Source organism: Physeter macrocephalus, chromosome 2 (genome assembly GCF_002837175.3).
Source record: "Physeter macrocephalus isolate SW-GA chromosome 2, ASM283717v5, whole genome shotgun sequence".
Lineage (NCBI taxonomy): Eukaryota > Metazoa > Chordata > Mammalia > Artiodactyla > Physeteridae > Physeter > Physeter macrocephalus.
In genome coordinates, this window is record NC_041215.1 from 51,484,534 (window position 1) to 51,500,553 (window position 16,020).

General features: G+C 36.4%; 1 protein-coding gene across 4 annotated transcripts in view; it reads right to left on the reverse strand.

The window, feature by feature from the left end:
* The window catches only part of ZEB2 (zinc finger E-box binding homeobox 2), a 126,947-nt gene that overhangs the window by 23,167 nt on the left and 87,760 nt on the right, over positions 1-16,020 (reverse strand). For 3 of the 4 annotated variants that reach the window (XR_003676485.2, XM_028477621.2, XM_024122243.2), the window contains exons 3-4: positions 15,810-16,020; positions 10,889-10,960 (exon numbers count right to left, since the gene is read on the reverse strand). The exon at positions 15,810-16,020 is cut by the window's right edge and continues 47 nt beyond it. Coding sequence is in view for 3 of the 4 variants with exons in the window: in XM_028477621.2 (XP_028333422.1) it covers positions 10,889-10,960; positions 15,810-16,020 (283 nt within the window). In the remaining variant the exon portion in view is untranslated. The remainder of the gene's footprint in view (positions 1-10,888; positions 10,961-15,809) is intronic. The other variant, XM_024122244.3, reaches the window with a different exon arrangement.

Consider the following 16,020-nt stretch of genomic DNA (forward strand, 5'->3'; position numbering starts at 1 on the left):
ATTAAATATTTGCTGAATGAATGAAGGAGACACTCAAGAAGCTTGGGATATCAGTTATTTCTTGTGGGAACTCTTGCTGTGAAGTGGAGATAGCTGTTCCTAACTGCAAACAAAGCTCATAAAACCGCAGCATTCATTCGCCAGGAAGTAACAGGCTGTTCTCGGTGTACACTGATTATAGTCTGAAAATGACCCTCCTGTCTAACCTGCCAAGTGCTACTTCTGTCTTTCTCTCCTCAGAACGTATCTCTTTCTATACTTTGTTTTTAGAAACTTATTTTATGAAATTAACTAAAGAAATTTAAAATGATAATATGCATGACAGATCTGACTGGAGGACAAAACTCTTCCAACATATAAAAACGTGACTGATATTATACACAAGAAGAAAATGACATGCTTTATAAGAGCAGGACTCTCTCCTTGTTAAGTATTTAGGTACTAACTGAATTATCTGATAAGCTGATCTTGCACAATTGATTAACACTATACATCCAACTCAACTCTTGCTGAGAAATACCTTATGATAAAACTTGTATGGCTTCTGTTACCCATAGAAGAAAGCTAGCTGTATTAAAAATTTTAACTTAAACTCCATATAAGAGCAATAAGAGGAATTGGAAGCTATAAACCAAGAAGACAACAAAGGTACAAAAACGTTCTTACTCTTTTCTCCACTTTCTTCTATACTAATGATATGACACATAAAATTCATGCTTAAAGAGGCTTAACTGACTGCTAGCCTGCTAACCTTATCACTCCTGTTACCAATTTGGGGGAGTTATACCTTGTATCATGGTGTTTCTGGCTCAAACAAGATTTTCAATGTAGGTCTAGATCTTTACCTGGGATTCAGATGCTTCCGAGATACTGCCAAAGGGTCCTGTACACTTGAACAGAATTGGTGTTTACATGTGGTACTTCAGGGGGGGAATCCCTGATCCCATACTGCTCACATGCAGAGATGATCTTAAAACCTTGTGTGAGGTAGAAGCAGGACTGCCTACACAATTTGCCAGGCTCAGTGCAAAATGGTGGCAGTAGAGCATCAAACCAAGGGCAAGGCCCTTCCAGTGCAGGCCTCCGTGGGACTGCAGGTCGCACACCCAGGACCCTGGCCTTGGGTCTAGGATCATGAGGCAGGAGACCCGAGAACCTCCCCCTCCCATGGCAACTCGCACAGCCCGTGCTTTTTGTTTCCTTTGTTCACGCTTCCCAGTAAAATCTCATTAGAAGAAAGGGTAGGGTGGGTGGAGTCCAAAATTTCTAGTCTAATGTCCTCACTTAACAGACGATACAACTAAGGTACAGTGAAGCTAATGATTCATAGAACATTACACAAATAATTTCTGGTAGGGCTGGATGGGGAATTCATGATCCTGACTCTTAACCCGTTACTCTTTACACTATATCATAATAAGTCCATGTGAGAGAAAGACAGAGAGAGAGAGACAACCCCATCTTTTTAGTTTTTCTTCTTGCCTAACTGATTGGATATAATTTGAATAGGTCCTAGATGCTGCAATGATTGCTCTGACATTGTAAGTAGCTCTGAACAACATTATAACACCGTAAAATTAATAGGGAGAAAGGCAATGTAAATGCCAACTTCAATGTAAATAAAATATCACATTTTAAACTTTTTTTCTCTATTTTTCTCTTCACGTCCTTGCTCTTCTGAATGCTATGCACTTGTTTTATTTTTTTTTAAATTAATTTATTTATTTTATATTTATTCTTGGCTGTGTTAGGTCTTCGTTTCTGTGCGAGGGCTTTCTCCAGTTGCGGCAAGCGGGGGCCACTCTTCAACGCGGTGCGCGGGCCTCTCACTGTCGCGGCCTCTCCCGTTGCGGAGCACAGGCTCCAGACGCGCAGGCTCAGTAGTTGTGGTTATTATCTTTTTTTTTTTTTTTTTGCGGTACGCGGGCCTCTCACTGTCGCGGCCTCTCCCGTTGCGGAGCACAGGCTCCAGACGCGCAGGCTCAGTAGTTGTGGTTCACGGGCCTACCCGCTCCGCGGCATGTGGGATCTTCCTGGACCGCGGCACGAACCCATGTTCCCTGCATTGGCAGGCGGATTCTTAACCACTGAGCCACCAGGGAAGCCCTTGTTTTATTTTTTGACTAAGTGACCTTGCACCTAAGTCTACTGGGGTAAAAAGGAAAACATCACGGAAGTTCTTCAAATGTTCCACTTACGATGCCTATTTAAAATTTCCATTTAATATTTAGGGATTGTATTTTTCTCATTCTGATATTTCCTAATTTTAATCATGTTGCAAAAGGCACTCAATTCAAAAATAACTTTATGAAACATCTTGCAAAGGAAGAATTTATATTAACTACTATGGTTTTAGTAAATAAAAAAAATGTCTTAAGCTTAATTTAGGACTAGAGACCAAGAAACACTTTATTCACGGTTCATTTTGCTTTCCCATTTCACATATTACTTGTTTATCCCCCCACATGCTTAATGATGTCCTCCTACATGAGTTCCACTTCTTCAGATTAAATGAAACCGTGTCATCTCTTGCTAATACTCCACCCCTCACAGACCCTTCCAGCAGAGCCATTCCCACCTTCATCTGTCTTAACACGCAGAGCGACACACAGCTGGGTCAACAAACTCCTTCACTCATACCCCCATTTCAAACCAGAGTGCCTATTTTATTAATTTGTTCATCATTTCTTTGTTTATGCTTTGTTTCAACAAGCAACCTGTTTATCAACCATCGAGGCTGTATAAACACTGCACCAACCGAGGGGAAACATGGGGAAGAGCAAACTTAACCTTGACCCTCAAAAAGCCTCCAATCTGTAATTTTTTGAAGTCTATGTCATCCATTTTCACCATCATGTCTTAGGACACAACCTATACAGCTCAAGTAAAATGACACTTATCCCACGAATATGTTTACCCCAGGCTGTCATTATTGTCATTCTGGGAAATTTCATTACTCAAAAGATAGTCCGTGCAGAATCCTGGCTGCGTGGTGCTCTAATTTTCTCTAGTCCAACAACAGGGATGGCCAGCCACCCCTTGGTATGGCTAACCCTGGGGCAATGCCATCTCTCTGAGAGAAACTTGGAACTTTCACTCTCTGATTTCAACCTATCGCCCCACACCATCATTCAGTTCCTCATCCCCTGAAACAGGTAATTCATTGTGAAAATCAGGCCCTGACAAGTCCCTCAGGCCATTTTACCCATTCTGATTTTGCTTGCCTCAGTTCACCTTGAAGCTGGAAATCACCTCCATCCCCGCCCCTTGTTCTTGTGTCATTCTGGCCTTGCCAAACTAAAATCCAGCCCAATTTCTCTGTTCCTAGAATATAAAAAATGTTTAAAGAAACGTAAATAATTGTATAGCCTTGTTTCTGTCTATGTTATCAAAATAGGATATTCTTTCATGATGATAATTGAATCTCCATACATTGTCCACCACAATTACTCTAAATTTCCATTCCTGAAGATTCCAACCCTATTCCCACTCACATACTGTCAATTGATGATATCTTTTCCTACTTACTTCAAAGAGTGCAACTTAAATGATGTGAATTCCATCAACTACCTAAAATTCAAAAGAAATTTCTCTACAATTCTCCCTTCTTCTTTTGATCTTATTGCTAAAAAAGATGTGTCTCTGCCCACAGCCAAGGCTACCATCCAAAGCTATTCCCTCACAACTCTTCTGATAACCTACTCCATCTTTCGCCTCATCTCCTTTTACATTTTCGGCCATTTTCGCTGTCTCTCTTTTTGCACAGAGGCATGTTCAACAAGCCTTTGTCCTGGAGATAACCTTCTCTGAAACGTGCAGTCTCTTAAGTCACCTCCCTAATTTCATGTCTCTAATGTTTGACACTACTCTCTGTCAGAAACCCTCTGCAATACTGAAAACTTCTCACTTGAACCTACATAGCTTTCTGTATTTCAAATAAAACATCTTAATCCATGTATTATTATAATCATTACTGATAATAATAATAATAGCTAGCAACAATTGAACATGTATTATGCCTAAGATTGTGCTAAACATTATACACGCATTTCTTATTCATCTTCCATTGTTTGTTTTACCCAATTGAATGTAAGTCATTAATGACAGTGAGTGTTCACTGTATCTTTCATGATGCCTAAAAAAATGCCTTGTACTTAGTAGGGTCTCCCAAATTGACTATGGATCTGAATAGCTAATGAAGCTATAATTGTAACTTATGCCTTCATGTCACTGTGATTTTTGTCTTTCCTAATGGCATCATAAGACTTTGAATTCCTTAAGGATAGGACTATATCTTCTATTTCCTTTGTTTCTTGAACCTCAGTTCCAATTCAGCACACAACAAATACTATGAAAAGAACAAATGGAAATATTTTAGTGGTTGTTAACAAGTGACAAATATTATTTGTTTATTTGATTGTTATACAGGACAGAAGGAAAAAAAGATATGATTTTTGATGCTAGTCAGTGATCAAGTGAAGGAAAAGTCTTTGAGAGCTTTCAACATCCTTATACACACACACATTATAAATACTACTAAATCCTCTTCTACATTTAAAAAAAAGGTGCTAGATAAAGATGAAGAGAGATAGAAAACTAAGCTATTCCTTCTTAATCTTTCTATTTTAACTTCAAATGCAACCTCAGAGCAGTGAAAAGAAATGTGTCCTACAACTTGTCTGGGTAGTTTTCCAAGATGTCAAAGGAATTTAATTGGCCAAGTTTCTCAGAGTCAACTGGTTAGTCCTTCTATTACAAATGTGTTAAATATTGTATTTTGGTATTCTAGAGAAGTTAATGAGGAGCCAGTACAAAGGGAGGAAATAGTTCAGAATGCATTTATTTCTTAATGAATAGAAATGGGTAAGCTTACTTGCAGATGCAAACAAACCAGAAAAATAACCAAGAGAGGGTGAGAATCTAGTATATGTTAGGCATTGTACTTGGTCCTTTAAAAATGATATACCATTTAATCACTACAGTCAGACTCTGTAAACAGGGAATCATTATTTCCACTTTACCGATGTAGAGTGAAGGCTTATTCTATACTCAAGTTCATGTAACTAGTAACTGGTAGAGACAAAATTCAAATGTAGTTTATCTGACTCTAGAATCTAGAGCATCCCAAAACAACTTTTGCCTCTTTATCTGTGAAAGTGTTTATATATCATTCCTAAAATGTTGGAAGCATGTTTAACGACTATTAGTTACAGTCAGCACAGTTAGTTCTTGGACAATAATTTTCTTGTGTTATATAAGGTTAAGAACTGAGACCTCAACTGGCCTTATCCAGTTCCTAGATGTAAGGTGTTTTCCTCTTCCCAGCAAAGGAAGCAAAGATGCAGGTGGTTATTAATAGCCCTTTAAAACAAGAGTGCTAGATTGTTTGAGTAAAGGTAACTCTCACACAGTCAAAGAGGAAAACATCAGGGGCTTATTTAGGTCTTGATATGCACGTGGAAACACATTAATGCTAATGATCACCGTGCACCTAAGATAGATCCTTGTTACTACTAGCATGTAGGCAAACTCATGTTTATAATGCTCCCAAGTTTTTCCATTTCTCTAATCTTCTTAGAAAATACCTTTTAAAACACAACTCTTAAAAATTCTACATAATAATTTCATTCTGATTTTGAACCAGATTAATATCTGGAAGATGTAAAATTCTTTGTGAAAAGGTGTTCTTTACGTGTTAAAGCATACATTAAAAATTTTTAAAAACATTATAAAACCAATGTAGAAACATTAAATGCAATGTAGAAAGTTATTACTATAAATCAGGGTTTTCAATGCTTTATATGCTGTAGATCAATTTTGCTATGCCGCTAATCTAATTTTGCTGTAAAAAAGTAATGATAGTCTGTTTTTCTTTGCCTTTAACAAGTAGATTTCAGAGACTTAAATCCTGGTTCCACTCTCTGAAGATACTGGACCTAATCCCCTTCACAGGGAACGTTTTCACCTATTGGGATTTCCTTTCTCAGACTCCATTTCTTCTCCACCTAATATTCGTTCATTCATTCATTCGCTTATTCATTCATTCATTTTACCAGTCATAATGCATACCATGTCTGTTCACTGCTGTACTGGGCACCTTGAGGCAAACAGGGACTAGCCCTTTCATTAAAGCAAATATTTTGGGGGCACATACTAAGGTCATACTAATTTACCCCCATTTCATAGATCAAGAAACTGTCTCCATGAAATTAACTAGGTGAAATATGTGCAAACAACATAAAGAGGAACAATTCAACATGCTAAAATTAGTGTTATGCACCTGAGGGCTGTGGGATTTCAGACAAGGAAGAGATATGTGTGGCTGGGGGGTGTTCAAGGATGACCACATTAAGGAAATGGGAGGTGAGCTAGCCTTGAAGAACAGAAAGGTGGGTAGAATTTGGATAACTGGAGGAAAGGGAGTGAGAGATTAGGGTCTCAAGGGATAGCATGGGCAGAGATTCAGAGGTTGGTATAAATGTGATTCTTTTTTGATATTACCAAGGGATTTGGTCTGACAAGAATGCAACACTGTTGGTATGAAATGGACGGCACTCAATACCTGTCTGAAGAATGTGGATTTTGTCTTATAGGTACTGAGGGACAGTTAAAGATTCTAAGAAGGGAATTTGGACCATGAGAAAAGGGTTATAGGAAGAATGTGGACAGACTAAATAGAGGAGGACATGAAGGCTAGAGACCAGTCAAATGTAACGGAGTCTTTCTCATTTGGGGGATTGGAATAATGGGAGACGAAAATGTCTGACTGATTATATCAGGTCCGCTGTCAAAAGTATGTCACCCCAGAAATGTGAAAGGAAAGTTCAAGTGCTGTTTGTCTCTCATTTCTTCAAAAACTCTTTCTGACTCAGGACCATTCTAGGGTCTGTGGTGAGAAAGTGACCAAAATCCCATATCATTCCTGCCCTCAAGTAGTTTACAATCTAGTGGAGAGAAACATACCTGCAGGTGACTAATTATAATATGAGAGAGAATGACCCTCAAAAGAACGAGTGGTTAATCTTGAGTGGGAGACTGTCAGATGGCTTCCTGGTAGAGATGGCCTTTAGGAAGGTGTGTATGATGCTGTCAGGCTAAGAAAGAATGAGTGGTTTCTACAGATTTTAACTCAGCAGAATATACTAGGAAGGAGATACTTTTAGATTCTAAAAGACTACTCTATTCATTGATATGAACTTGGTTAAATTCTACTATGTAACAGATTTGGAGACTTGAGTAGGAAATTTAGAGGTCTTTTCCTTACTTTCAGTTAGGAATGAAATTTGTGTGTTGAATATTCAGAAATAATAGAGACATTTTCTCTGTCTTCCCCTGACAACTTATTCCAGTTAATAACAACACTTTTTATCAGAAAATATGCTTAACCTGTTTAAAATTTACCTCTTCCAATGTGTTTGCTCTGCTTTGATTAAAAAAGAAAAATGTATCTGATATTAAAGAATTCCACATTCATTCACTAATAAAAACATATTTGTTGAGACCCTATTACTTTTAAGGCACTCTCATAGACAATGTGGTAGCCTAAAACCAATCTGTGTTCTCAGAGTTTGCAATCTAATTTGGAAAAGACAATACATTGTTACAACACACTATAGCAACTACAGCAAGGTCAGCTGATTTGTTCTATAAGAGTTCATTGGAGGAGGATATCACTATAGGTTGGGATGGCTGGAGAGGAAGGTCAGCCAATAGCTTGACCTTGATCAGTAGGACCTATGTGGGGAGAAAGAGATACTCCATTAATAAGCAACTTCAACCATTAAAGATGTCTTATTTCAATTCCACATGTTTTTAGCATCCAAAAAGATGCTACGGATAAGAAGCAGTAAACTTATGGTTGGGAAGAAATATGTGTTATTCTCTAAAAGGCCAGAGTTCTAAGCTGAGGGTCACCAGTAAATTCCTAATTACCAAGTCCAATGTATTTGCTCAGCATTCTTGCAGTCGTAGTTATTTGAATCTTTTGATTCAATTGACCATTGTCTACTTTTGAAACTTTCTTTGTCTCCTGGATATGTAATTTTTTTCTGTCTCTTAATCTTTTTCTTTTAATGAATTTGATTTTTCTTCTTACTCACCAGAAGCCCTGGCCTCAGCTTTCTACATGTTTCAGTATATTTATTGTAAATGTCTTAGTCCCATGATGTTAAATACCATCTGAATATATTTTCATGACTCTCAAATCTTTATCTCTAGCCCTGACTTCCTGGGTTTCAATTCCTCATTTCCAATGAACATTCATATACATATATATGTATATATATATATATATATATATATATACACACACACATTTATATAACTTTTATATGAAAATACTTGTCTAAAGACAAGCTCAAGTTCTTCTCAAAATTGGATCCTTTTTCTGTTTAATCTAGAAATAGCAAGTATTTGCCATGTTCTAAACACGCAGATGTGTAATCCTGAAGCCATTTTGATTCCATCACCCAGAGAATCAAATGGTTGTTAAGAAGTCATGTTACTAATTTCACCACTGTCACCACCCGAGCACAGGCTTTTTGTCACGTCACACCTGAATAACTACAATGACTTCCAGTTGGTCTCTCAAAGTCTAGTTTTTCTTCACAGAAATCACAGTAGTATAACATGCCCCAAACTCTTTAGTTTGTTACTTTACATTCTCCATTTACATTTAACTTACATGTCCAGCTTCATTTCCCATGAATTGCCTCCTAGGACCCCCTGATTCAGCCAAATCCTTTTACTTGCTGTCCTCTGAATAGTTATTACAATTTCTTTCCTTGGCTTACACACTCCTGTTCTGCTAGAAGGACCTTCCTCACTCCTTCATGACTACTGAAAAGGAACTTAGTTCAAATTTCACCTCCTTCATGAAGCCTTTTCTGAATATTCACCCCATAGGATCTCTCATATTTCTGTAATTTGAAATAATTATAGTTCCTACTATTTGTTGCATATTTATCACATATTTTCACTTATTGTTTATTATTTTTTCTTGTGTGTTGGTCTCATCATCCAAATTTAATAATAGCCATGTCTAAGATTTCCTGGCCCATCTTCCAGAACATGTGCACACAAAAGTGAATAGACAGAAGACACTCAATGAATACTTATTGATCTATTTATTGACTGAATACATATGAACTATAAGGAATAGTAAATAGTATGGGAAAAGGTGAATCTTAAGGCTATGTGAAGTAACATTCGAAATTGATTTTTAAATCTTCTGAATAGGAACCATTTTTATTAACCCCACTTTAGACCTTAAGTGTATAAAACAGCTAGTAAATTGTCACTTTGTGGAATAGTGACAGTTTAAATGCCTATAAAGTTAATGAAATTAGAGTTTATTTATGCTTGAGGTTGAAATTTAACAATTGTCTTTAAGAGGAACATGAAGCCATTTTTGATCCTATGAGTTGGGACATTACAGAAAGTATCTAATTTGTGGCATCTCTTTATTATTGTGTTTTTATAAGAAGTTATTTTATCTTGTTTCTATTTTACACAGTGATGGTACCCCTACAACATAGAATATTAAAACTAGAAATATTCTTAACAAGCAACTAGTGCAATCTATTCATTTTTCAGATGTGGAAACTGAGTGCCAAGAAGGGCAATTGACTTGTCCAAGGTTGCAATCTAGTTATTGCCAGAGCTGTAGCTAAAAATCAGGATTATAGGTTCCTAATTCTATACCCATAATCCCATATTGTACAGTTTCATTTTTGTACCTTAAATTGACATTATTCAAATGAAAGAAAATTTACAATAGTTTTTTATTATTTCTCTTATTTTATATCCAAGAATGTAAATTAGTGCGTGGTAAGTTATTAACAAGAGCATTCTAAATAGAAACACAGCATGAACAGTCTATTGTGATGTGTTTCGACATAAGGGAGATATGAATATCATCTTAATTATTTACATTTCTAAAACTTTATAAAACTGTGACTTGTTTTCATTGGTGAGTTGAGTGGAAATAGTTATGTGATTTTTTTTTTTGGCTTTTGCTTTAGAAGTTAACCTTATACTGGGCACTATGGTAATATTTTTGATGGTGGTATGAAGGATTGTTTGAAACACCAAAAATACTTAGCCTTATCCAGGAAAAGAGAGATAAACATAGTGAGTCAGTGTAAATTTGCACTAGTGACGTGAGAGGGTGTGAGAGGAGATGCTGTTCAGTTTTGGGGAAAGAACATGGAAGGTCACAATTGTCCTGAAACTCCATTCTACAGCAGTAGCAGAATAAAACAAAGCACCACTTACTACCTTCCTACTGAAATTTTTTAGCTTCATTAAAAAGAAGTGAAATTGTCTATTCTTTATGAAACTTTTGCCTGGAAAATATTATTTAGAGGAACTAGAAGGTACTGAGAAATAAAATGAAGATAGGATAAAAAGGAACTCAGATGATCAGTTTTTATGAGGAATGTTCACAGAATTTTGGTTTGTCTTTCTGAAGAAACATTTTACAATCTAAAGCACACCATATCATTTGAATCTCAATGACTAATACCAAGGGGTGACTGGAAGAGCCATATTATATTACAATTTTCAAATTATATTTATGCAGTCTTTTAAAATAAAAATTACTTCCAGAAATTTGCCCAACTCAGGTTTTGAAAAGATTTTTTTAAAAATCCAGCTCAGTTTTCTTAACTTTCACAGGCAAATTAGGGTTTAAGAATAAAAGATATATTTGCTGAATAAAATACCAAAACAGAGAATTCTGATTTGAAACAAAACAAGAGACTTGTAAAGTCTGACTTAATTGTTAAATCACAGACATACAAATGGATGGGTCAGTGTTTCTGTCCCTGACTCACTAAATCCACATGACGCAGGACAAACATGACCTTGGCGTGGTAAACTTACTTACCTGTACCATTGTTAACTGTGGTCTGGATCGTGGCTTCCGGCCCCATAGTGTCATAGTCTTCCTTCATTTCTTCTGTGGGGGAAGATTATCTTTAGCATTTGAAAATTGTAGAAAGGCTTACTATACTAAGCATGCCTACCACAGGAACAAGGAAGATTCTTTTAAAGGAAACAGAGAAAAGGCTTGTTGTAAACCTCTAAACAATAGCTTTGTTCAGGCAACTGAATGAATCCAATAGTGCTAGCTGCACAAGAACTTATTTACTTTAAGCATTACTGCAAGCTGTGAAAAACAGAGGTGCTTATTTGGGGCAAACGAAAGGCTTTTCTTCTAGTGGCAGTTCTAGTGACAAACAGGGGGAAAGATATTATTTTTTTAATAAGAGTCAAAAGCAACTAAGTATTTGTACTGACGAAGAGGCACGCTGGCTGCTATGCCTCTGGTAACACTGGATTATCAGAGAGAAGTCAGAATTTCCTATTTTATTTTCACGCTTTTTTTCCCTCCTTGGAGTAGCTATGATGGTGCTAATCTATGCAAGTGAAATTTTAAAGAACCTAATTCTATATACCAAAACTTGAAATGCCCACTTTATAAAACAAGCATCCCAGAGATACTGAAAACACCTGTTTCACTGTTTTATATAAACTTCTAAAACATATTTTCCTTATTCCTTTCCCTACCACTCCATAAATATCTTTCTTCCTTACCGTTAATTCCCCAGTAGGGAGTCATAGTCATTTTCTGAGGAAAAACACAGTTATAAGAACAGCTCAATGTTCTGATGAAGATGAAAATATGTAACACTGAAGTTGAAGATCTATAAATGATAAAAGGTCATCTTCTAAAATTGTAATCTTTTAAAATGGGAAGAGTCTGGAAAGCAGGAGAACTCTCAAATTTTCTGCCTACCAAATTGTAGAATATGTTAAGTCAGAGAAGGACAGCTGACAGTTAAAAATCCTTCAAGAAAGTAAATTAAACATGGACTTTTAAATTTTTTATTTTTACAATAACAATACTAATGAGTACCAAACATGATCCAGGATGAATATCTCTCTGTGATAATCATTTTGTTTAAAACAAGAGAAACTTTATAAATAGGACTCTGTGAATTCCCAAATTTATCCTGACCATTTTTGCTTATCACATTCTAGTCATAATTATTTGGTAGAAAAACAGATTCTAGCAAATGTTACAACAAAATTAAAATATATGTTTTTCAAGTAGTATCCTGCAGCATATCTGTTTATGGCATCAGAACTGAAAAATTATGAGCCTCTTAAGGTAAAGTACACAGATATAAATAGATGCTAATCTAATGCCACTGGGCATAATACTAGTCAGATAATTTGAATGATATTTGTTTAAATTCTACGACCACTTTAAATTCATTCTTGGCCCTGGACTTCTCCCTTATTTAAGGAATATTTTCACAGGGACATTTTGCATAAAACATTTAGGAGTTCAATATACAGCAATATTGTATTGTCAATTATAATAACTGATTGGTTAAAAGGCTTCCTCATCTGATATTTTCATTAGTCTCTGCAAGGAATTAAATTAAGGTATTTCTGAGAAGTTCAGTACTAGATATAAATATAACTTTTGTGTCTTTCTTCCTCACTCCTCTCATGTGATTTCTGGTAGCCAAGAGTCAGAAGAATCATAAGTTTTCCATCTGAGAGATCAAGTCACTGAGGGGAAAACAGTTAACAGCATTTTTTTTTTTTTTTTTTGCATAATAGTGGTAATGTTCAAGATTTCTGCTGCACTTCCTTCCTCATTGTCATTTTCTTATGAAAACGTAAAGAGAAGTTACAGGAGGTAGTTGCTTCCCAAATTATTAAATGCTGCGTATTCACATGTGTAGTTGGCACTTAGTGTGTCCTGCATTCTGTAGTAATGCTTTAGCTATAACCCTCTTTTACCAAAGATTGTGCAACTGAGATGGTGTCACTTTCACCCAGAATGTACTTTGCTTCAATTTACTGAGCATCAAGCTTTTTCTTTTTTGAACATCAAGCTCAGGTATGTATTTGAAATACTACGCATGTGCCTATTTAATTAAGTTTCACATGAATCCATATTCGGAAGGACATCATAACGTGGGTTAGGAGTATCCCCCCTGAACTAAAGGCAATCCTGGCTGTCTTTCTGCCTCACGCCTAACCTTAAACGTTTTTTCCCAAGACACCTCTGACTCAGCATACTGTGTCTAAAACCACATAGTATATTTGTTTTTAAAACACTTGTAAAAGTTTGCATTTTCCAGTCACCCTTGGGATGAAGGTTTATAAAAATAAAGAGCACTTTCTTCCTCAAGATGAAGAATCCTTGAATAAGCAGAAAGAGGCCAAGATGCAGGTGATTTATTTAAGTCTGTGTCAATGATAATGATGTCATGGTTTCCAGCACACTGTGTCCACCCCATTGTGGGACGAAAGAATGTCAAGGACAATTCTAAACACAAAACTTTGATTGTGCTGGAACCGGAAAGGCACAGTAAGAACTCCACTGCGCTCTTCAGTGGAAAACCTGCATCCTGCAGACAAACTACAGAAAGCATGGGAGAGAGAGCAAAAGAGAGGGGGCTTATCTCAGAGTAAAGCTATGTGCTGAGGTATGATGGTAGACAGCCAGGCACCAGGGATAAAACACTACTAAATAAAACAGCACCAGAATTAGAATTATTGTCTATATTGTATGTTTTGAACAATAAATAAGAAAAATATTTTATCAGAAGAAAAATGTGTTATCTAAGAGTCAGGATAAACAATGAGTAGCTTTTTAAGACCAATTTCTTTTCATTAGACATCAAGGCACCACATCAGAGCACTTTTGGAACAATAAAAAAAAAAGAACAATAAATCATTACTAATCATTAGAACCAGACAGGTAATAGCTGGGTAACTTTCTTGGTCCAAATAGCCAAATGAGATTAGGGATTTACATTTTATTTAATTATTGTGACTCCAGAATGCTAGTTTATTTACCATAAAGGTAAGAGCAAAGAACAGCCTGTTCATTTGTATCACAGGCACCATTAACTACAGGTGATAACAGGGTCTGTAATGCATTCATATGGATTATTGTATATTAAAACATTTGGAATTATGATCCATGACCAACACAAAAAACTGCCATGATCACAGACTACTACAGCTTGACACGGCTGTTTTGGCTGTTTTTCAATTACTGATCTTAATTCTTTTAAATTAAACTTTTTTTTTTTTCAGAAGTTTGGAGCTGTACATTTGTTATATCATTAATAATTATTCCTTTAAGGGTGGAAATTCTAGTAATTGATCCTTACCCTTGATTTCTAGATATTAAAATTTAAAGCATCAGAACATTCATTCTTATAGCCCTGCATATCTAGTTCATTAACAAATATGAATAGCTAACACCAGCTCATTTAAATAGTATGTCTTACATGAGTTCTCGCCACACTCTGTTTCTGTCACACTGCTCCCAAGAATCATTGGCTCTTATTATACATGTAAATGGCTATCATAAAAATAAAAATTTCATTTAAGATTGTTAATGACTTCTGCAGCAGTCAGACTTCCTTTAATGATCATCCTCTGCCCCTAATTAAACGTATTTATCTTTCAAGCATCTTTGGCTGAGTTCTCCCTCATAGTTGAAAATCTCAAACCTTAAGTCTTAATGGATATAACGATAAATGTTTATGTGTGGGATTGCTGAGATTCAAGAAACCTTCACCGAAAGCAAAATTGGAAACAGAAAGAGTACAAAACTTGGCACGGTATGTTAGGAAAACGAAAAACAAATACACTACACTCAAACTGCCATCGGTCTTTTTTTTTTCACATTTAATTTTCTTTAGTAGTGGAAGTACTTTTATTATCCTCCTTCCAGTACACCAAACAATTACTCTGCCTATGTTCGATGTTTTATAGTCTGCGACATCACAATAGCATACAGGTAGACTCTTGTGCTTACTTATTTCCTTCCCACTCATTTCACCTATTTATAAAAATGCTATTGTTATATATATCGTGAGAAAAAAAACATAAGGTGGAGTAAATCATGACAGCGCTCACTGGGTCTTGGAACAGAGATTAAGGAGACATGAAGGTTTGAATTAGAAGGGTCATTAAAAACAATTGTACAGGCCACCTTACCAAATAGACATGAGCCGAGGGAGTTTAGGGGGATATGATTAATTCTCCTTTAGTTTGTTAATCATTTCATACCTTGGCGATGCTTCATCCTAAGTGAATTTTAGACCATGACATTTCCATTTTCACAGTGGCATCTGAAGTTTTAGTTTGAATATAATTCACCTTATTTTTATTAGAGTTGGCCTTGGACCATTTCTACTTCCCCAGAGATTCCCATCAAACAGCAAGAATCATTATCAAGTACTTAGCTGTTAAATAATAAGAAAGAAAGCTACCTGACCAGGTAGAAGTGTGAAATCACATTCACACTTAACAAAAGGGAATGATTAGATGGTTGAATTACAATAGGAGGTGTCAGACAGACACTGAAACTACTGTTAAACTGACAGTTATTTGGTTTGTATCACTACACAAAACTTCCAAATACATATTAGTTGTGAGCTTTTATGTTTGCTTCCACTTTCCATCCTGAGAGGATAGCTCTTGATGGTGTTGTATAATTGGCACATTGTACATGTGGTGCAAATCCTTCACGTTGTGTGTTTAAAATGTAGTTCATGTTCAACTTGCGTCCAGATGGAAACATAATCCCTTCCTAAGATGTCAGTAGTGCTGTAATGTGATAACACGACTATCACTTCATAATCTGTCACCAGCTTTGGTATCTCTATTCTGCGAGGTCTCTGGAAAGAAATATTTTAACGATTTGGTTGTGGACGCTCCACTAGGTAGATGGCACAGGAAGGGGCCAAGTTGTTTTAGACACTTACCTGGACCATCTACAGAGGCTGGGAGAATGTCGTTGTTGTGCCAGGTATGTTCCACTCCACCCTCTCTTATCTCATCTTCCTCCTCCTCTCTTGGCAATAGAGCCTGGCTCCCGTGAGGGGAGGACTCATGGTTGGGCATGCTAGCTGGACTCCTCTCCTGGTCCAGAGGGTTAGCAATCCCGTCCTCCTCAGCAATCTGAAGCTTGTCCTC